General features: G+C 38.9%; 1 protein-coding gene across 2 annotated transcripts in view; it reads right to left on the bottom strand.

Annotated features, from left to right (window-relative positions):
• Positions 1 to 781: 781 nt before the first annotated feature.
• The window catches only part of MRPS35 (mitochondrial ribosomal protein S35), a 52,977-nt gene continuing 29,697 nt past the window's right edge, over positions 782 to 24,061 (bottom strand). For both annotated transcript variants that reach the window (XM_005290091.4, XM_065570458.1), the window contains exons 7-8: positions 21,484 to 21,553; positions 782 to 2,976 (exon numbers count right to left, since the gene is read on the bottom strand). In XM_005290091.4, coding sequence (XP_005290148.2) covers positions 2,698 to 2,976; positions 21,484 to 21,553 — 349 coding nt within the window. In that variant the 3' untranslated portion in view covers positions 782 to 2,697. The remainder of the gene's footprint in view (positions 2,977 to 21,483; positions 21,554 to 24,061) is intronic.

Below are 24,061 nucleotides of genomic sequence, written 5' to 3'. Positions count from 1 at the left end.
CTAGAAAGAAGTACTTCACATAGACTCAAGTTTAATGGATTTTGCATTTCCTATACATTTTGTAGCACATCCCCTGTTAGATATGGCGTTAATGATACAAAAACTTCAGATTTTAAAATACTAATGTAGTAAAATGAAAATTAATTACCTATGCACTCCATTGCATCTGTGAAGACTATTTCCATGCCAAAGTTGTTGCTTTCAAATTTCAGCAGTTTCATCTGAACATGCTCTGTTCAGGTCATAATTAGTAAAGTTTATGGCAGGTAGGAGATTAATTGCATTCATTTGTACAGAGGAATAGAAATCAGGACCTCCTGTCGCCCACTCATGTGTGCACAAGGACATTTTGATGGGGAAAAAGCAACAGAAACAAGAACCTTATCAGATTCTAAGTGTCTCAAAATATGTAGAAAGTTACTCAAATCAGTCTACAGTGATTCTGCAGACTAGCCACTCCATTGTGCAGCTAAATTAGCTGAGCATTAGTCCCTAGCTCTAAAAATCCCTCCCATACATATTGAAAACAAATTTCCTCTGGTGTAAGGCTGGGCACTGATCTAGAATTCATAGCATTTGCCAAGTCAAATTGCAGCTTTCAATTCTCCAGTGATTTCTGTTCCATAACTTTTCAAAAAAAGTTAGTGTATCTATATCTCTATGTATGAACACACACACACACACACATACTTTTATTCCCACTCAAAACCCAACATTCAAAAACAGCTGAACCATTTTTCGCCCTTGACACTTTCAAATAAAATTCACCTTGGTGCAGAGCTGAAAGGAGGGAATGTTTAATGCCAAAAAGGTGAAGGATTGCAAAGTTTTGACAGTCTGAAATATGAGTTTACTAAGCAAACATTTTCAATCTTAACTATAGCAGTTACCAAAGCTATATTACTATTTTAGGTGCATAGAGGTACTTATTCCTGGATGAAAAACTGTGTTCTACTAGACAGAACCCATTTGACAATGCCACTCCTTTTAGAAGGGGAATATACATTCCAATCTCAAAGGCTACATGTAGATGACAGAAGCTGCAGCAGCTGGAGTACCCATAAGCCATGCAGAACAGCTCCAATAGAGTCCTAAACAGATGCACAAGAGTCACTTCCCTCCATTCCCCCAGTTCTGGTGCCTATGCTCTTATGTTGCATCTTTTCTTCTTAACCAGCTGTGGCTGGGGGGCAGAACATTGTGACTGATGTTAAGCTTATTTAACCTTTTGTAGAATCTTTAATTCTGATGAAAAGCCACCCACGTGAAAGGGAAATATTTTTGTAACATGAATGCCTAATTTTGCTGGTACTAGTAGTTGTATTTTTAAATGGCATAGGATCTTAACCTTCCTAGTTTTTGAAGCTCACTTCTCTTTTCTTCCTTTTAAAAATAAGTTCTCTTTTCACATTTTTTAGCATTAGGAACTATTTTTGATAATTGGGGAGTGCTAAAATTACCAACTACTTTCAGGTTTTCAGACCAGTTCTGCTCAAAGAGCAATTACCAAAGGTAACATAATCCATATAATTCCTTCCTTCACTCATAGTGACAAGTTGGAACCTAGATGAATTTTCTGCACTATTACTCATAAATTGTCTCTCGAGTAAATACAACACCCTTTCTGTATTAAGAGCAAGTCATATCCTTTAAAAATATTTAATTTAACTTCCCATCATCTGTCACCCAAACTGTTTTTGTTCCTCTAAGACGACATGCAATTCTTACTTATGCCACATATTTATTGTAAAGATGTATGTGTATACTTTTATTTTGCATCCTTTCAGCCACTATTTAACCTTTCCCTCCCTTCTTTATGGTACACTATTCCGTCCATTTTCTATTCTGGACTTTATCCTGTTCCCCTTCCTTCAGAGATATACACGTCTATCTAAGATACTTATGTGACCCTCATTACGTTATGTGCCTCACAACCTCCAATGCAGTTATCCTCCCAACTGCCCGCCACGGTAGGAGATAATGTTACCTTCATTTTTCCAGATGAAGGTAATGGAGGCAGAGAGAGACTAAAAGTAAAATTTTCAAATGCACACTAGACACCCACGGCTGGCCCGTGCCAGTCGACTCAGGTTTGTGGGGCTCCTGCTGCAGGACTCTTTCATGGCTGTGTAGACTTCCGGACTCAGGCTGGAGCCCAGGCCCTGCCAGCCATGGGTTTTTCTTTGCTGTGTAGATGTATCCTGTGTACCACATTTGCAGAAATGACTTAGGCACAACGCATCCTAAACCTCATTGAAATTCAGTGGAACTTAGGATGTGCTTTTGAAAATCTTATGTGATTTACCCAAGGATACATAGAAGTCGGTGGTAGAGCAAGGAATTCGATCAGGGCCTTCTAAATCCCAGTCTAAAACAGAGTGCTTAAGCCCATATATACTCAGAAGGCTTCCCAGAAAAGACTAGATACAAATTGTATTTATAGAGGAAAAGGAGGATATTGGCAGAAGAGGAAACAAAATGTTTGTTGCTGACCCTTTTTGAATCTCTATTCACTCTAAATTCCATTCAAGGTTTTTGAAATTTTAAAATTTTATTAATTTTCTAAGGAAAACTTGTTTTGTTGAAGGTCCAGAAAAACTTAGATAACTGCATTCACAATTTCCTACAAAGTAATATTATCATACATTATCTTTGTATATTGACATAAGATCAGAGATGTGCATGGAATGTCAATTTTCACTGTAATGCTTGTAAATTCAGTAGTTTTGTCACAGATTCCTTGTACTGCAAAATATTGTTTTCTGTTTCCCCTTCATTTTTAAGTGCAACTACAGCGGTTTTGTAATTTTCAACTATCTCAGAGGCAAGCAGCTCTTCCCTGGTTACTTCGGTGGTTTTCTCTGCAGCTCTTATTCGAAGAAGCGTGTCCAAAGCATTCTTCTGAGAGGGGCTTTTATCCCAGATATACTCCTCCATGTCTGCTTCAGTCTTTTCGTTTTCCCACATTTCAGTTTTCTGAAAGAAAATAGACATCACCTTAAAAATGTTAGTACTGAATACTGAAATAACAACCATCAGGAAAAATCTAAACTCTCACCGCTCTCCCACAAAAAATTGTTTAAGACTTTTGTCTTGGATGAAGTTCACTCCAGTGTAGAGTCTATGCAAAAAAACCCTCAACAGAGCTTAAGTGAAATTTAAGAGGTGAACGGGCTTTGCGTTTGACCTCTGCACAGGGTGAATTTAACTCTGCGATTAAAGTTCAAATGCTATTGTAAATATAAGCCTGGAAATCCATTTCAAATCTGTATCATTTGGCATGATTACAGTAATCTGGAGAGAAAAAGAGCTGGCAGAAGCAATAATTAGTTTTCCAGTTATGTAAAGTTACTGATTACAGTTCAAACTTCAAGAGAGGAAAAAAAAAGCCCAAATCCTTCAAAATGTTATTTTAAAATAATGGTTGGAATTCCACTGTCAACACTGGAGTAGCTCTGTATTTACACTATTATTGCCAACATTGGAATCTGACCCAAAGTTTGTGAAATGAAAAGAAGTTTTCCCTTCATTAGTTGGAAGTTGGTACACCAGCCATTAGACTATCTGGATCAATAGGACTTACTTTTGGTAGTCTCAGTTTGTGTAGTCAGACTAAGTCAAGTCACCAGATTTTTATCATCATTCCACACCAAATTGGACTCTACCTCAACACCTTTAGGACATATAGTCATGCAATGGATCACAATTCAATTCTCTTATGTATTTAGACTAAAGAACTTGGTTAATCATCAGAAAATGACACAGCGCCCATCCATATAACGGCCAAGTGGTTTCAGATTGTGTTTTGAAAGAAGTAGTGATGACATGCAGCTTGTCTCTCTAAACTCCTGATAAAAGAAAAAGATGAAATATAGTGTATGATCAAATTCCTTGAGTTGAATGACCATCATACTGGCGAAACATGAAATCATATTTCACTGACTACAGAGTCACACAGACAGGATGCTTAGGTTCTTCCACCACTGGGGTGAAAGATTAGGAGTGGATAAACGAATCCAAAGTGTAAAGGGAGGAGGGGCCTGAAGACTGACATCATCAGGACAAAGAGGTGAAGAATTTCCAATGCTGTTGGATTGGTATTGCCCTTTAGAGCTACAGCCATGAAAGTTACCTTCAGTACTTTTCTAATTTGTCTCACCTCCTATTCACTCAGAGAAGCAGATAAGCTGGAAGACTGACACACCCTCCCCATCCCCCAACCAAAGCCCAGAAGGGAGACTGTGGCAGGCATTTCCATGGCTGTAGCCTCTCTCTGCGGAGAGAGATCCTGTCACTTATCCTGAGAGGGGAGCGGGAACAGTAGTCAAAACTTGTGTAAGAAGAAGGCACAGGGTGAGTGTGCTGAAAGAATCCATATGCTTCTACAATGGGGGCATTTTTTGCTCTTTCATTCCGTGTTGTCCACAAAGAGACAAAAAGAATCAGCCTGCGGTAGAGCCAGAAGACAAACCAAGGACCTGCTAGGTGGGGGAAAAACATTCAAGTTTAGTGACTGGAGAACCTGCTTCCTTATGAAGGAAGCCACTAGGTCCAAAACAGTGGTTCTCAATGCAGGTCGCTTTTGGCCCACTCCGCGTGTGTGTGTGTGTGTGTGTGTGTGTGTGTGTGTGTGTGTGTGTGTGTGTGTGTGTGTGTATATATATATATATATATAGTGTGGATGTGGCCCACATAACACAGAACTACATATGAGAATCACTGGCCCAGAACAATTGGGTAGGACAGACAATATTACCCCAGTGATTCAAGCTGTAGCAATTGCTAGCTAATATCTTTGTAGCAATACCCCCGGGGCTCTGATCTAATCAGGTAAGAAATTAAGTAAGATGGGTTGTTGGTGTGTACTTATATACAGAAGACAGCTCTCCTCAGTGCTAAGAAACTGATTTATTTATGACTTGGGGAAAGAGCACTGCCTACCAAGTTATCCCCACTTTCTGCAGCTCACAAATTGATCCATAGAGGACCTTTATCCATGAAATGACAGCTAAATTCTCTTTAGTCAGTGCTGTGATCCTCTCTCATTTCAAGTTTCTTGTTTTCAGCACCATTGCCTGTAAACATTTGGGAGTACTCTACTTGCAAGGAGTACACCAAGTATCCAGAAGTTTTTCTTATACCGTAGCCCCTTATTTTGTTTCACTGCCTGCGCAGGAGATGGCTCAAATGGTGTGCCATGTAAACTGGCATTCTCGTGTATGTAATTACTATAATGTAAACTTCATTTAGGTCACACCATCACATTGTTTTAAACAGGTGAACATCACAACTTGTTATTTTCATTTTGTTAAACACTTATAACATACAACGAAAGACCACAACTGAGAAAAGCAACATAAAAATGAAAGGTTCAAAATGGTTATGTTATGCTTTTGTTGCATTTAATGCTGAGGAAATTATTTCTGAAGAAAGTTATTCCTGTGGAAGTAAGTTAAAACAAGCATTCTCCTAAAACGTTTACATCATATGTCCTTAATGAAATCCCTTAACTGGCAACTTTTCAGTAATCCTCCAGCTTTGCTAGCCATAATTAAGTTGCATTAGCAACAAACAAAAGTAAAACTCAAATAAATCTGGCAAAAGATTTTTTAAGTCTGTTGCCTAGTTAACAAAGTAGTTCTATACAAAACACATAATGCTTAATAATGGCTAGTATTATGAAAGCCAAAATTTTTTACATTTCCAACATATGGATCCAAGTTATGCCTTTGTGCTTGAGCCTGAATACCCGATTTACAAATGTTTTAAGTGTTGCACCCAGAATACGGTAAATGGAAGCTCTTTTTTTTAAAAATCTACAAATCCAAATGTTGTTAAATCAGAAACAGATTAACATCATGAAAAGTCTCATGTGACTGACATTTAAAGAACTTGGGCACAATGCAAAGCTGAAATAAAAACCTTATTCAGTCATTAAAGAGGGAAAATTTAGTGCTGTAATCTGCACCTGCAGAGCACCAGTAAACAAATGGTTACAATGAAGCGTTCTCTGTATGCATCATGAGATTTCAGCCAATGTTAACACTTAGTTTTATTAATAAAGTGTTACACTTTTTAAAAATACACTTATACATTCTTAAAAGTTAGCAAAGTTATCCTGCTTTTCATACCAGTCACTTATTGCACACTGTCTCTCCAGGGCAGTTTGTCCAGTTCAGAAAGAATTTTTAAAAAAAACAACAACCTCTCACAGGTATAGGATTTCTCAAAAGTAAAGGAATGAGTGTTGCACCTGGTCAGTCCTGGACCAAACTCTCGTTATTTGCCAGAATCATGTCCTAGGTTCAACAAAAGATCATTGTGAGGCCTTTACACACCTTTAAGTTCCAGCAGAGGTAATAAAAACCAATTATGGTCATTACATTTATCTCTTCAGGAAAATCCTTCTCTATGCACATTAACTGATGGGATTTCAAAGATGAATGTTGATAAACAGATTAACAAGCTTCCCATCTCTCTTGAACAGTGCAATGCAAAGGGATTTTAAATTAGACAAATGAAATTGTGAAGTATTACTAGTTTGTAAGCTTTGCAAACAGGTTGGAGTGTCAAAGTAATTCTTAAAATAAAACAGACTGCTTCTAAGGATGGGGTATGGGTGTGATTTCAAAATATGTTCCTTTGCTCTGTTACAAGAAGCCAGAATCATTTGCTGAAATGTTGGTGGCCATCCTTCAAAAAGAAATGCTATCCTAGCATACATAAATCCAGAAGTATATCATAAACAGGAAACTGAACAGAAAACTAGATTTTTGCAGGCTGATTGTATTAAGTAAATTTAAAGACTTTCAACCAGAAGATTTACTGCAAGAGTAAAAATAAATGAACCTGGAATTACACTTCCACCTGATAACACATTAGGGTAATCAAACCCATATGTGAACTCACTAATAGGAATGCTACAACAAAACATTGATGTCTCAGTTTAAAGGGTTATAAAGTGTGCCAATGAGACAGTGATGCAAAAACCCAAGTACATCAATATGAAGTCTTAATTCAGAGTGGTAGATGCCCATTTCTTCTCCTGCAAAATTCAATATTTGAGTGAAGGATGCAGTGAGCGCTTTAACTTTGAATAAAGTTGGACAATTGGAATATTCAAACTGTGCGTGTTGACCATTTTTCTGGACTCAGTGCTATATTAGGTTAAAAACCTTAAATATATGCTTACTCAATAAGCTGGACTGAAATGGCTCTTTCAAACGCATACAGTTTCCAAGAAGCATTAGCCAGACCCACCTAAAGGTGCATATGAAAGCTATAGAACATTTTTCTTTTAATATAAGTTCAGAAAATGTCTGAAATGGATACTACAAATGAGATTTGGGGGATTTTTGCACTCCCCAGAACAGGTGATGAGACTTTTTTAAAATGCCATAATGAGAATAAAGGTGTGTTACTATGCAAATCTTTTATATCAATTGTGAACCTCCCCAAATAGGGGCTTATAACTGAATTGCTGACAAAGCCTTAATATTAAAAACTGGATTCAAGACAATACCAAAAAGCCTCATTATAAAATGACTCTCTAAACATACAAAAATGAGTGATTTTTAATCACTTAAGATGACATTTAAATCACATTTTTCTTGGCTTTTCTTTCAGTTTAGCAAATTGGCGGCTGCAGTAACACTCAGGATTAAGGTTGCCAAATCTTCTGATGTGTCTTTTTAGAAAAGTTAAATAGTTAAACTATTTTAAAACTCATTGTAAGTGGCACACAGAAAAATTAAAGGCAATTAGAAATACTTATGAACTCACGTTAGTCAATTTTCCTGTCAACAGCCTGAATAGTTACACATTAATCAGAGATTTAATGCTGTTCAACAAAAAAGCAAGTATTTTTAGTAGTTTTTTTACAAACCTGAAAATGGAAGTTTAACCTGAAGATACCCTAGAATGAGTAAACCTGTCTCTTTCTACTATGCTGAAATAGACTGCATTTTAGCTATTTCATGGATCTGTCTCACAAATTTACAAGTAGTAATAAAGAGCAATGATTTGGAACATACTAACTCAGTTGAGCACCTCTAAAAACTGTCAAAACTATTTATATACCCATCGCTGTGCATATACTATATCCTTGAACTGCACTTACAAATTCTTAGCTAGCAACTTGAAAGATAAGTATACGTGTAAAAACACTTAATGGGCAAAATATACTTAAAACATCTCTGTCTGATAGAATTCACTACGTTAACTGTAAATGCTGCTATAGGGAACTTACTCTTATGTAGCCGGGAAGGTGAGCTTCAAAGCAAAATATTTATAACAGAAATCTTGCTTTAAGTTTTAAAATCAAAGCATACCTGTCAAATGTCACATCTGAAGCACATTTGTCCCAATGTCACTTTTACCCATGTCAACTGAAATGTCATTACATAGAATCAGGGATACAAACAATGAATGAAGTTTCCCCTTCAGCTCCCTCTCCTCCCAAGTGCTAGAGATCACTCAAGAGATTCTGAACAAGAAGCTTCCACCCATCACTCTCTTTGTGCCTCTCTGAAGAACAGTGGGAACGAATAAGTGGATAGGACTGTTGTGTCCTGGTCCCGCCCCCAGGAAGTAGTCATGGTATGAGGGAGAGAGCACCACAGGAGTTACAAAGAAATTCAATGGGGAAGTGTGGAGATGGGAGACAGGATCATTGCAGGAAGAGGGCAAATTAAAAGCAGAAAAAGAGAATGAGCCAGTGATACCAAAGAGACAAGGATTAAGAAAAAACAGGTATCTCTGTCTCAGAACAACAATGCAGGTTGTAAAGGAGGAAGGATGATCTTATAACTAATGACAACTCCTGGGTTCCATGTCCAGTGCCGCTACTGACTTACTAAGCGACACTATTACCTCTATCCCTCAATTTGGCCATCTGTACAATGGAGATAATACTGATCTTGGGATGGAAGTACCTGTACTTTTTTGTATCTTTTGGTTGTGTAAAGATTATCTGAAAAAGGTTTAAGTCCAAACAAAGGTTTTCAGAAAGCAAAGGTCTTATGGAGACTAGAGAACGAGTGAGATAATGACATCAAAAAACTAAAAGCTAATATGAGAGGAAAAGGAATATTTTAAGGAGGCTTTAAAACTTTGGATTTTTTGTTCAATACCTATACCTGATAAACACTTAGATGAAAGACTGGGGAGGTTGATCTTCAGAGACATCCTTTCTCCCAACGTAAGACTCTGCACCATATATTTGAGAGCCTTTCCCTCCCCAAAATTCTCCAGCAAATCCAGAAAAGATAAGATTTGACACTGAAGATATTTCTAAGGGAATGGTAAATCAAATGGAGCATTTTTTTTTAATTTAAAATATTTTAGACCACCTTTAACTTGGTTTCTGTTTTTGCTTGAAGTTCTCTTTTAGAAGAGACATGCCAACGTGGTATTCCACTGAAACACATGGAAACAATGCATGATTTGGCATGTACAGGGATTCACCCCAAAAGAAGCTGTGTGTTCACTAGTAAGAGGTGTGTCCTTGAGTTCACTAGTATTTTACCTTGTGTTAAGACAAGGCAGTGTGCAATTTTCAAACAAATTAGCATGTCAGCTAGTTTAACTCGACCAGCTAATTTGTATGAAAACTACAAATTCCCTTGTCTTCACTATGATTTTACAAGTTAGTGAACTCAAGATAGGAACACACCTTTCCTCCTAGTACAGCCTTTGAGATAAGCGCTTGAACCCCAGCCTGCATAGTTTCACAGTACAGCCCCACAAAGACACCCAGTCAAGTGATTTGTTGTATGTAGGCTTGCTTAGGTTATTTCAAATCCCTTCCCCCCTCCCACTCCCGGGCAACTACTAAATAGAACTCCAATGTGTGACGCTGGCAGACCAGCTGCCAGCTCATGCCAAGGCCTCTCTGAACACTGACAAATGCAGAGTTGGAAACCGGTCTGGCTTATCTGTGGGTTAGTATAGTTAAAATATACATTAGTGTTATAAGAATGTGCTTAGTGTTTAGACTTTATGGAATGCTTGTAGGATGTGCATGTATTAATCCTACTTATAATATATGTATCCAATGGTATAAAGTTATATTGAGTGTTTGCATTGTCAACCTCTGTAATTGTGTAACTCACCAAAGAGGAAAAGAAGCTTTAATTAGGATAAAGTGCTCATCCTGCACACTGGATGGCCCACTGAAGGCAAATGAGGCATTGTGTAGCATCAAAGGACAGAGACTTTGTTGATGGCATTCCGAACTCCGTCAAGGAAAAGGGAAACCTGTATACGAACTCATCCCATTGCCTCGGAATCTGGGGTGAAGGGACTAAAAAAATCCCTGCCAAGGAGAAATTCGGTCTCTGGACTCTGAGGGGTAAAGTTTCCTAAACATAAGCAAGAGACCCCTGTGCTGCTTGGCCTGGGTCATCCCTACAGTACATACAAAGCTGATTATAGAAGCTTACATTACCTTTATAAATCTACGACTAACTCATTTGTGTGTGTATGTTTTCTGTTTTAACATTGTAAATAACTTATTTTCTTCTCTTAGTTAAAAACATCTTTAGTTCATTACAGGATTGGCTTCAGGTGTTGTCTTTGGTTTGCGATCTGAGTACAAATGACCTAGGGTAAGTGACTGGTCCTTTGGGACTGTGAGTAACCTGAATATTGTGATTTTGGGGGTAAAGTGACCCTCTATCACATAGTCCAGCTTGCCTGGCTGGCAAAACAGACTGGAATATCTCAGGGGACTGTCTGTGACTCCATGGTAAGACTGTTACAGTGCTTTAGGAGTTCATGCTTGTTACTGGGTTGGGGAAATCTAATTATAGAACATACAACCAGTTTGGGGTTTCTACCCTGCTTTTTGACAATCTGCCCTGAGGCTGGCACTCAGTTCTGAGTCACTCCAGAACAATGCCATATTGTTTCCCATTTAAACATAGAAAGTTTGGAACTTTCCATTAATTGGAATCACTATTCTCACTTGCATCAGTAACACCAGGAATAAAATTGTAATATGTGAAAAGCACTTAATGAAAGCCTCTAAAGAGCAGCTCTGGACTAAAGGGGAAATGCATCAGAATCTGCACGTGTGATTAAGTTTAGTTATTCTTATCTAACTTATTCTCTCACTCTTCCAAATAAAGTAAAAGGCTAATTTTAATAGTTATCCTAGAGTGGGATATCTATCCAATCTATCCCATTGGCTGGGAACGGCAAACTGCGGCCACTGGGAGCTGTGGGCGGGCGGCCAAGCCTGCAGACGGTCAATGTAAACAAACTGTCTCGTGGCCCGCCAGCAAATTACTCTTACGGGCCGCAGATTGCCCACCAATGATCTAGACTGAGATCACCAAATTCTCTTCACTTTTGATTTTAAGGATTTGACTTCAGGTTTCCAGGATGGATGGATTACTAATTCCAGATCCCTGTATACTACTTAGCCCCTTGCTTTATATACATACAGAACTACTTTTTAAAATTTATTTTAATGACTGGAATACTGTTTGCAAATTAAATTGTTAATTAACAGGTGGACAATAAAAAACAAGTATAATGCATCATAATTAAGGCTATGTTTATGTCACGGAGGTCATGGAAGTCATGGAATCGGAGTTCCGGAGACCTCCGTGACATTCTGTGCTTCAGCCCAGGGGCCCTGGCAGGGTTCCAGCAACAGGCAAGAGAAGTGAGAGGTGACAGATTCCTGAGGGCGCCCTCCTCAGGGCTCCAGCAATGGGCGACAGCCTCATGCGAGGGGAGGGGGGCAGAGGAGGGGGGAAGAAGTAGGATGCTTCAGGTGAGTGGCTGGGGGTGTCCCGTTTTCTCTTTATGAAATATGGTCCTCTGCAGCTCCCAGCTTCCGTGGGAGAGGGCCCCCTCCCTGCAGCTTCCAGCTGCCATGGGCGAAGGGGGAACCCCACAGCTCCCAGCCACCCCAGTGGCGGGGGAAACCATGTAGCTGCAGCAGCAAAAGTCAGACAGGTCACAGCACGGAATTTTTGTTTATTGCCTGTGACCTGTCTGACTTTTACTAAAAATAATCATGACAGAATCTTAGCCTTAATCATAAGACATTCAGCAGTCAAAATTAAATATTTTAGTTGTAATGTATACAGTGCACCAGTAAATATACTGTAGCATATTTTGTAAAAAGTAATATCTTAGAAAGTATAAATTACTATATACCAATGTGTTTGAGTAGTATAGGGAGGGAGCCTTTATTACATTGATTATAAAGCACAGATTAGCAATTTTCTAGTGTATTCTTACAAAGTACCAAAAAGAGGGAGTAGGTGCACAATACACATTGTTCAGGAAAAATGTTGCAAACATGCAGGTTTAACTTCCAAACCTTTCAATTACTGCTACAATTGAGGAATTGCAAGGAAAAGCTCCAGCAACTGGTATTCACTTGGTCTCCAATAATTTTCACTTTAAAGTTTAACTAGGGATTGAACTACATACAGTTTTTGGACCAATTCAACGAGATTGGTTTAAGAACCAATTTAGGTAAATCAATCCAATCTCCTAACATGGACATATATAATTTAAAAGTGTTTTTAGCTTTGCCGATGCAAGAGGAGACACACACTCACTCAGCGCAGCTTAGAGGGAACACAGGAAGTTTTTCGTATGTCCAAACTGTAAGGTTAGTTAAGCACTTAAATTACTTGGGGAGATTGTGGAATCTCAGTCACTGTCAGTTTTTAAGAACAGGTTAGCCAAACACCTGTCAGGGATGGTCTAGATAAATTTAGTCCTGCCTCAGTGCAGGAGACTGCACAGTCCTACCTTTCTATGATTCCAATCTTTTTTGTTGCCTTTTACTGACTTTTTTTAAATTTCTGCTACATAGAAGAGGCAGGGAGGAGCTCAGAAATGAGCACAGTATTTTAAGAGACAAGGTGTGTGAGGTAATATCTTTTATTGGACCAACTTCTGTTGGTGAGAGAGACACTTAGTGGGGGCACTAAACTACAGGGCTGTTAATACGCCACTTCACCTTGAATGATTCCTCAGAGTATGTGCTAACTACTTATGCCATTCGATTTTTAGCTGTGATATTTAGTACCTTTTCCAGACCTGACAAAGTCCTCTGTATAACTTGAAAGCTTGTCTCTCTCATCAACAGCAGTCAGTCCAATAAAATATTATCTCGCCCACCTTGTCTCTCTAATATCCCAGGACCAACAGGGCTACACCACCGCTGCATACTAAACAAGTCAATTAATTTTTCCAGTTCACTGTTCCTCCTCTTTTCCAGATCATTAATATTAAGCAGAGATCCTTACAACATTACTTATTAACCTCCATCCATCTTGAAAATTGATTTTTTATTTCTGGTTTCCTTCGTTTCCAACCCACAACAGAAGTTTAAATCTCAATGATTATTCCTACATAAATATGAGAGATCGGTTTATGCCTCCTTTAACCACTTGATGGCAGCAAACTACCATTCTTTTGACACTAATACAAATTTTTTCTTAGTGCTATTATACTTGCATCCATCCAAAATTAATATAAGGACCGCTACATGCCTATTATAATTACTGCTTTGTGTACCGCTATCAACAGTAAGACAGAAAGACACTTCATTAAAGTTCTCTCAATGCTGCCCTTTTTGTTTGGCAATGTAGACTATGTCCACCACAGGCCCTTTCCTGGGAACAATCTCCAAAGCCAAGACACAAACACAAGGAACGGAGTCTAGACCATCCAAACTGGGAACAGAACAAGACTTTAGTAAACTTTCTCCCCACCAACCCAAACATTACAGCATCAAATAGAGAGTACAGTAGAACAAAGCATAGGGTCATTCAGGCATTGGTTAGAAAATTGCAGTTCATATGAACAGCTACTACATGGTGTGTAAAAACTAATAATGTGCAAGTGTTCACTTAATTACTGATTAAGATGAAAAAGCTGCAAAATATAAAATGTTAAGCATTACTATATATTTTCAAAATATTGTAATCAATGTTTTAAAGTTTGTATGTTGGAAATTGTCACCAAAATGTCATCACTTCTGGGGACAAAACATGAAAGCCTGCCTTCCTCAAACTCCTATGCATAGGCTTATATGGCAGAAAGTTTGCTATGGAAAGGTAAAGTGTAGCGCATCTACCTTTAAATCTCACCACAATGTATGACCATCAGCATAACAACGATATCAAAGCTAACCAATTAAGATGACCTTGGAAAATCTGAGGTTATTGATGCAATGAAGAAGTTCACTGTTTGGGAGTACTGTCTCCTGGTTTTTGTTTGTTCTGTAAGCAGCACTGTAGAGCTCGTCAAGGCTGTTTGGGGGATCTTACTTGTGCATTTTCAAATTTCATCATGTTGTTTTATTTTTAAATGCACACTTAGCTTTCAGTTTCCTGGCTAACATCTAGGTCTCTGAGAAAAGAATAGTTTTCATCTGAAGAGGGATTGTATAGAAAAAAAGCAAAACAAAAAACTCACTGTGAAACTCCAATGTTGTTTCAATATTTCCATATCAAATTGGATAAAATTTGTCAGGATTGCAAACAACCTGGAATCTAAAAGTTAATATGGGCATCTGCCTTCTTATGCATCTTCATTAGCACTAGAGAGGCTGTAGACAAATTAAGTTCTGCATCAGAGCTATGCAACCCCATTAGCCAACCTACAATTTGCACAGGTGTGACCAAGGACATAATATAACTTATAGACAATTACTGGTGAAGCTGCATGAGGGGAAAAAAAAATCCAACTTGGTTTCAAGATTGCAGGTTGAGTATGCAGGGCTGGCAGTTTGACTTGTGAATTGAGAAAGTTTGACACAGTGGATGTCAAACTCCTCTGTGTTGTATGCAGTGTAGTTGTAGCCGTGTTGGTCCCAAGTCCAGTGACCTGAAGAAGAGTTCTGTGTGGTTTGAAAGCTTGCGTCTCTCACCATCACAAGTTGGTCCAATCAAAGATTACCTCTCCTACCTTGTCTTTCAAAAATCCTCTATGACAGACAGTAAGTACAAATATGAATTAACTGCACCTTAATTAAAAAAAATATAAAATTGCACAGGGACATGATCTAGTGAAGTTTACTCTTCTCTTCCTTGTGTGGCTGTTTCCCTCCCACCTCCCAGTTCTGTCCCCAACACCATACTGCCTTGCAAATCAATCACATTCATTATCAGCCCACTGATGTGTTGCCAATATTTTAAACAGGTTCCCACAGAAAACGTTTTACTTAGCCTGTGATTAGAGGATGGATGAAGGATTAGAGGATTTATTACTTTGTTTTCCCATTTAAACAAATGGATTTAAATGAACTGTAACCAAGGAAGGAAGCAACACAGTTGGCAAATGAACATACATGAAATATGATGGAAATGCTTACACTTTATTAAATAGAAATCTATCCAATATAGGAGAATAAGAAGTGTTCAACTTCAGTAATTTGTAAAGGGGTGGGGACGACATTTTTCAATAGGATATAATTTTCAAAAGTACCTAAGGGACTTAGGAGCTTAAATCCCATAGACCTTCAATGAGACAGGGTCCTAAGTACATAATTCTCTTTTGAAAATTATGCTTTTGAAAAAGGTACCCAAAGACTTTAGGGAGTCCAGGCATAGCTTCCTCCAGGGATTTCACCCTGCCCCCGACAAATATCTAATATGTGGGGCAATCAGGTACATTCCAAAGAGAACCGGAGCCCCGCCGATTAAGAAGTCTTCTTATTCCAGGGATGGGTTAGCATTATACTGTGTGGGAATGAATGCCAGAAACAGGGAAATCATCCTAGTTCTCCCTTCAAAATGGTTGTGGAAACTTAAACTTCACACTTTGCCAAATTTGCCCCATACTTACAGATCTCCCAGGGAAACATACACTTTGGTAAACTTGGGGCCTGATCCTGGAAAAAGTGCTGAGTGTTCTCAACTTCCATAGGAATTTGCAAGATCAAACCATTTGTGGGATCAGCATTTGGGAAGACACTTTCAACTATGCCTGCGTAGTGGCTTCAAGTAAAACCATAAAATGTTAGAAGTGTTTCCACATCTTCTTTGGGTACCTCACCTGTTCACATGGCTCCAACTACCTTTACACAGGTGACCAACAAATCTACTTCTCCCACTCCTGACTTGTCTCCATGTGTATAATTCCTCATCTCAGCCTGTCTCTCCAGCCCCTCTTTCTAAATATCTCATTGACAAAAACTTAACACGGCAGAATGTGAATCCCTGATCTTTCCTCACAAGGTCTCATCTTCACCCCATTCTCAGTCACTGTTGAAACCACAACAATCATCTTGTCATTGATTCAGGCTCATAATCTAGGTGGTAGTCAGACTTCTTCCTCTCCCTTGCCCCTCACATCCAGTCACAGTTTCTCCCTCCATAGCATTTCCAAAATCTGACCTTCACACACTCTCCAGTGTTAAAAGACTACCTATCTATTCCTTTATTTCTCATCTGGAGTATTGCAGCCTCACATTGCCTATCTACTGTTCATTCAAAAAAGTAGCTACTAAGATAATTTTCCTTTCACATCATTTTGACCACATCAATAACTCTGAATTTCTCCACTGGCTTCACTGCATCAAGTGGAGTCTTCTTGTGCTCACTCTTCAAGCGTTTCCCAATTCTGACTCTTCCTGTCCATCTCAATAGATCAACCCCACTTCACTCTGCTAATGCTAGTCTCATCTGCTCAGCTTCTCCCACAAATTTCTTTTCTTACCTGTCGTATGAAAAGAGATTAGAGGAGCTTGGGTTGTTTAGTCTGACAAAGCGAAGGCTGAGGGGGGATATGATTGCTATCTTTAAATATATCAGAGGGATAAATACAAGGGAGGGAGAGGAATTATTCCAGCTTAGTACTAATGTGGACACGAGAACGAATGGATATAAACTGGCCGTGGGGAAGTTCAGGCTTGAAATTAGATGAAGGTTTCTGACCGTCAGAGGGGTGAAATATTGGAACGGCCTTCCGAGGGAAACGGTGGGGGCGACGGACCTGTCTGGTTTTAAGATTAAGTTAGATAAGTTTATGGAGGAAATGGTTTAATGGTTAAAACATAGTAGCCAAGGAAAACCAAGCAATGGTAGGTAAATAGCATAATGGCCAACAAGGGTCAGGCTAGAGACTCTTGCCTACATGCTCGGGGTATTACTGATCGCCATATTTGGGGTCGGGAAGGAATTTTCCTCCAGGGTAGATTGGCTGAGCCTCTGGAGGTTTTTCGCCTTCCTCCGCAGCATGGGGCAGGGATCACTAGCAGGAGGGTCTCTGCCAATTGAAGTCACTAAAACACAGGATTGGGGACTTCAACGGCAGAGTCCAGGGAAGGGTCTTGTGGCCTGCAGCATGCAGGGGGTCAGACCAGATGATCATAATGGTCCCTTCTGACCTTAAAGTCTATGAGTCTAAATTACTCCATGCCTTCAATGCTGCCTGTTATACACAGAACACACTCACTGAATTAATGCACACAAACATTCCTACCTCCAAAGATAGACACCGAGCCAGTCAATCAGAAATAGCTGATATTTGTTTCTAATTAGACAAAAATGAGTCCTGTAAACACACACACACACACAGAAACTTCATATTAAGCAATACCTTATCTATGCAACTGTTACTTTATTGGTTACTCCTGCCCTCTCCTTTCCTTCCCATTTAGTTTGTCACTGAGTTGTTGCACATATAGACTGTGAACACACCAGAACAGCAACTGTCACTGGCTATTTTTACAGTATCCAGCACAATGGAGACCCAATTCTGATTGGATCCTTCAAGTGCTACTGCAATATCTATAAAATCAGAGTTCCACTACTAGAGGACCTAGTCCTTGGACTGAAGCCTCAGTTAGAAAGGAAGAAATGCTCCTCGAGACCAAACTTGGACCTGGAAGGCAATCTTTGGGGAAAAAAGTACATGAGTTTTCTGCAAAGAGTGATACACAAGGGATTTTTTCCAAAAACCAACCAACCCAGAGTTAACTATGTATGTGTTACTTAGGAACAAAGTTATATTAGCACTTTACTACTCCTGCATCACTTTATACAGATCAATAGCATGCAATTTACCAAGCATTGGACAATTCACATAGAAATTGGCACCTCCCACCTCTGAGAAAAGGTTTAATTAGGAGATACTATAGTGAGACCTCATATTACTAATATGTAATTATTTTGACAAATTACTTCCTAATACTAGTACATATGCTGTGGCGCATCAAACAATTAAAGCCAAGTTACACTTAAAACATAACTACACTTTCTGACCTATATACAGCCCTTGGTTTTCATAGTCTGTTTGTTCCCATACGTGCTAATTTGCAAGTTTCAGTAATTCACAACAGTTCTTCCACTCATTAGTACAAATTAGAGAGGATCTACAATAACTAAAACAGCAAGCACTGCACTGGGTCTTTAGGTCTTACATCACAACCTGCAACAAAAGCAGTAACAGTCAACACGGAAAGGAAAGACTGGCCTCATTTTCTTATTGCATTCCACCAACCACTCATGCAAGCATGCAATATGGCACCACTCTGTTGGCAAGGTGACCAAATATCGAGATTACTTTTGTCTAACGTTACTGTCTATAGTTAGGATTAATCCCCCCCGCAATATTTAAAGTTCACGCAGATTAAAATAGATCACAGCCTGTTTGCTTTTGGTTAACAAAATGCATCGAAACTATCTTTCAGCAGGTCTATTAAAAGGGATTACCACTGATCATGGAAAAAATCAAATATGTCACAGTAGACCATAAATTTTTCATGGAAATCAAAGACAATTACAACTGATTGATGAGTTCATCAAATATTAACATGGAAGTTGAAAGGTAATGAAAGGGCAAGAGACTTGTGCGTATTCAATACACAGCAAGCACTCACATGGCAATATCGTATGGCCTGGACTTCTATCACTAAGTAATGCTAGAGCAAAGGACAGATGTGTTGTTCGCCTGGAATTCATAAAAAAGGAACAGTGTTTAGCCTCTGTTGTCACTGTTCTACTACTGGAAACTTTGATCTGTCATCCGAGTTCGAGATTTGTGTTACTGGTAAAAAGAAAATACCTATGTTGGTAGCATACCACTGAAAAGTAAAAGCTTATTTATAAAACTTATTCTTTAAAATATAAATTCATAAGCCAAATTTAATAGCATGTTGTCTATAATTACATCATACGCATCCTTCAAGGTAGTCTCTGATCAAATGAAAATACCTCATTGAATGAGTTATTACATAATTAAGTAACTATGACGACTGAAGGCAGAAATATTAGACTTTGAAAGAATGTTGATTATGGGGACTTAAATACTACTGGAAAGTCAACTAAAAATAGTATTATGAAGGGAAACTAAGGGTCTTCTCATACAAAGGCAAGACTAAAAATACAACCCAATTTAACTGCACTCTGACTAAGGGCAGATCTTCACTACCTGCTGGATTGGTGGGTAGAGATTGATCTATCAGGGATCAATTTATCGCATCTCGTCTAGACACGGATAAATCGATCCCCAAACCTGCTCCCCGTCAATCTGGAACTCCAGCTCGCAAGAGGCCGAAGCGGAGTCGACGGGGGAGCGGCAGCGGTTGACTTGCCACCATCTTCACGGCCAGGTAAGTCGACCTAAGATACGCTGACTTCAGCTACGCTATTCGCGTAGCTGAAGTTGCGTATCTTAGGTTGACCCCCCGCAGCGTAGACCAGGGCTCAGTACTGCAAGGTTCACAGAGAAGTATATAAAAGCTGGGTAACAAATGCAGTGACACCAAGGCACAACTAAGATTGAGAGATTGTGGGAAGGAAGTACCCAACTTATTTTCAGTCTAATATAATTAGTCAGATGGTTAATGTTAACTGAATGTACTATTTTTTTAATCATTATTTTGAGAACTACCAGTCTGCTACATTTTACAGACTCTGAAAAAATACTGGTTTCAGAGAAGCAGCCGTGTTAGTCTGTATCCGCAAAAATAACAGGAGTACTTGTGGCACCTTAGAGACTAACAAATTTATTAGAGCATAAGCTTTCGTGGACTACAGCCCACTTCTTCGGATGCATACAGAAGTGGGCTGTAGTCCACGAAAGCTTATGCTCTAATAAATTTGTTAGTCTCTAAGGTGCCACAAGTACTCCTGTTCTTTTTGAAAAAATACTGTACTTGTAAACATACCTGCTCACATACTGTGCGAAAACATGCATGCTGTACAAATGCCAAATGTAGTGGCAGTGGCGGCCAAATGTCATATTTGTCAGTTACTTCCCTGAAACAAACAGAAGCTATCCAAAATGCAAGTATTGGTTTTCAACGTTCTTTTTTATGGCACGTATGTTATGCTGCTTTTATCATTCTATATAATGTAATAGATTCCGTTAAAAAAATGCATTTTAATATTTGTAATCAATAGGAATGACTAGAAGTCATGGGCGAAATGGATATACTGAGTATTAACAGGCCAGTTGAGGGATACATTTTGATAGAGAAAAGAGTATGGATTGAAAGGTTGTCTTATGTCCATTTGATGACTTATATGAAACAGTTTTTCATTCTAATTCCTAATGTACAAGTGTTCTTGATAACACACCTCAACTGATGCTTCCACTGATAGCCTCAGCAATTGGGCAGTGGGTGGGAGGGGCAAACCAAAAAAAAAAAAGAGACCCCCCCCGAACTGGAATAAATGCAAAATTATTCTCCCTCTACCCACCACAGGAGAATATTTCACTCATCACAAGGTCACTACTTTTGTGAAACTTACTAGGCACAGACCTGTTTTTAATTAAGTTGTACACATTAAAAAAAATTGTTTTGAATATAAAATATTCCCCAAAGGGAAAAAAACGTATTTTAAGACAAGTAAGATTCAAATAATCTGTGACATCTTTAAAATAACTTCATTAATTGCTTAAAAACAAACTTGATTTTACATCTTGAATATTTAACTAATTAACTTGTATTTTTTAAACACAAGTCTGTCAAATTATTTTGTTTCCTGCTTCTCTGTATTTTGCTTTGGGTTAAGATAATCAGGTATCATAAAACCACATTTAAAAAAACCCAAAGGTTTTACACTGATTTCTTATCTAATTTTCAGTGTGTGCATTTAATAGCCAGTTGAAATCTTATGGAAAGCTGTTTCATTTCAGTTTAGCTTTTTAATATTGCATCAGGATAAATGCAATCAAATTTATTCCTAATTCCTGTCAGAAGAAAGGAATTTATTTCTAAGACCTCCTGTGAGATATTATTTATTGTGGGCATATGAAGTCAGGTAAACAATAAAATTGTGGCATCCTGGAAAGGTATCAGAAGTGCTTTCAGTGGTTCACGTTGGACAGAACAGGGCTGTTATGCTTTTTGTAAATCTTCCAAGCATGCTGAAGCTGCAGAATGATTCCACCCACCACACAAGTCAGGATTTTTAACTAAATGTGGTCCTAGGTGAAGCGTTCTCTTTTCTGAATTAAAAGCACTGTTTATTTTGCTAGACACATTCATTTGCTTACCCACGATTCATGGTACAAAACTGTGAGGAGGTAGATTCCATAGTCATAGTTCTGTCTCCTTAACGGACACCTGAAATTTAAAAACAAAGGATGCATTTTGAAATAGTCGCTATTCCGTTTTTGGAAATTTAGAATACATAGTTAAGATTTGTTTGTTTGTTGAATCTGTGTCCCCAGACTCTGGGAAGATTTTGTATCACTTCAGTTCCTAGTCAATTGCTCATTGTACATTTCTGAATTAAATTTGATTTATACAGATTTTCAGGCTTTTAGTGTGATGTCGAGGAAATATTTCCCTCAGTGACTAATCTGCATCGGCTCATTGGGAGAAAAATTATGACAGTAAACTAGAACCGATGGGGCACATATTCAGCAACCATTCAAGTCTCTGCACACTCTTGGCCAGAGCTAGTCTTCAATGAAATTCTGCTTTCAGTGAGTACAGGTAAGTGTAGACTGCATGAGATTCTGGTACTGAGAAAAGTATATTGTTCAGTTAGTGAGTGAAGAAAAAACTAATAAAACTTTAAATAAAACATTAGCTTCTAATGTAAGAAAACTTAGATCAACCTAATACCAAAGTTAGAGAAAGATGCTCCCAAGTGTAAGTAGCCAGAAAGGGAAGGCTACTGCACAGACTATGGTGTGCACTTTTTTGCCTCATGCCCAAGTGCTTTACGTATGCATCAGGCACAAACAGGTTGTGGATCTCAGAACACAAGTAATGCACCTTGAAACCAGAGGTGCTGATCTGGAGGTCCAGAGGGAGACTGAATTACTTCCAGAAATAACATAAGGACACTAGGACAGGCTGTCACAATCCTTTAATTGAGGAAGCTGGTGTTAAACACACTGTGCCTTCAACTCTCCTCATTCACACCAACTCTCCCAAGGTATCTGTGGGCTTCTTTCCAGGCTGAAAGGTGGGGTTCTCATCATCAGTTTCTCCCTTCTCTACTGATTTACTAGAGGGTGCAGGAACGAGAGTCATTCTGTATTAAGTGATCTCCTGGGCTTAGGTAGGGCCAGTACAGCACCTCTTCTGCTCCAAGCTCTCAGGTAGTCCCACAGTCCAGCAAAGTAGGCAGTGCAGCAGCCAGTGACTCTTTCCCCTCTCCCTCCATAAGGCAGGAGGTGGTGTCAGCAGGGGAGGTAGTACCCCTCCTACTCTATTTTTCCAGCGTTGAACCCAACTCTACCTAGAAGTTACCGCCAATCTCTATAAAAGTTTGAATGGAAAGGGAAATACAAATGGTATCCATAAAAATCTTAATTCCTAAAAATGTAAAACGTACTAATAAGTTTACACTACCAGCCTCTGGATCAGGAACGATATTGCATGTGCAATATTGAGAGAGAGCCTAGAGACAACTAAAATTTAATAAACTAGTAATAATGCTTGTTTTAAGTACCCACTTACAGAAAGTGTACCAGTGTCATATCAGGACAAGGTTTAGAGAAGCCATTTCTCAATGTCTTAAAATGACAGCTTTTTTTGGAAAAGCTACTTCTATGGCATACATGAGGAGTAGCTATGCCACATTTAGTCCGAAGTAAAACACAGGAGCTGAGCAGTAAGTAATTATAGTTGACCCACTAAGTAACAGTGGGAGTAGATTTATAATAGCAGGCTACCTGAAAAGACCCTAAACTAAAAAGTGAGGAAGTTAAAATCCTTTCACTCAGCAAGGGAATTACTTAAGCATTCCCTATAAGAATCACAGAAGGTATGTATAGGGGTGCATGCCCTCCTAAGTCCCCTAAAAAAAGAAGCAGGAAAGAAAAAAAAAAACCCAACTCACAATACGATTAAATGGCAAAGGACAAGAGAGTATTTGAGCCAAACAGGTATCCTTCAAAAATTGAAATCCAGCTAAAGTGAAGCCAATAAAAAGGAACCAACTATGGCAGGAAAAAATGTAAGATGGGCAAGAGGAAATTTTGGAAGAAAATAACTAAAGGAAAAAAAAGAGGCAAGAAGTTTTGTAAGTATTAGAAACAGGATGCCTACAAGAGAATCATGGGGATACCAGGGAGCAAAGGGGCTAATTGATGACAAAGGGATTTCAGAGAAACGAAAATTTCTTCATTACAAAGGATACTGTGGTCAACCTGTTCTTGTCAGGTAACAAAGATGAGGCTTTGTCAGAGACTAAGTGTGGAGTATGTCTTCACAGTTAATGCAGGTGATTGGCAACCGGGTCTGGGCACAAGGATCCCCACAGTGAAAGTCCTACTTGCATTACGGTGTTTTCTGTTTCTGCACTCACCCACGATTCTGTGTGCTAAGCCAACCTAGGATTCTTTCCCTGTCAACTGCAGAAGAACTTATCTGTTCTTTGGGGGAACTGCGCGACAGACACTGAGGACTATCAGCACTCGACTGACTGCCTGTATCCTCACTTCAAAAGAAGACAGGTGACAATGACCCGAGTTAAACTGGAGCCTGGGCTCTAACCTTTACCCACAACTGGTTAAGCTAGCCTGGGCTTAAAGTACCTGCAAAGCCAGGTCAGAGGTTTTTAAACCAGGGCAGGATTTCTTCTGTCAGGATGGTTGTGGAACACAATCTTTTTGT

The sequence above is a fragment of the Chrysemys picta genome, chromosome 1 (assembly GCF_011386835.1).
Source record: "Chrysemys picta bellii isolate R12L10 chromosome 1, ASM1138683v2, whole genome shotgun sequence".
NCBI lineage: Eukaryota > Metazoa > Chordata > Testudines > Emydidae > Chrysemys > Chrysemys picta.
This window is presented reverse-complemented; position numbering and strand designations above follow the sequence as displayed.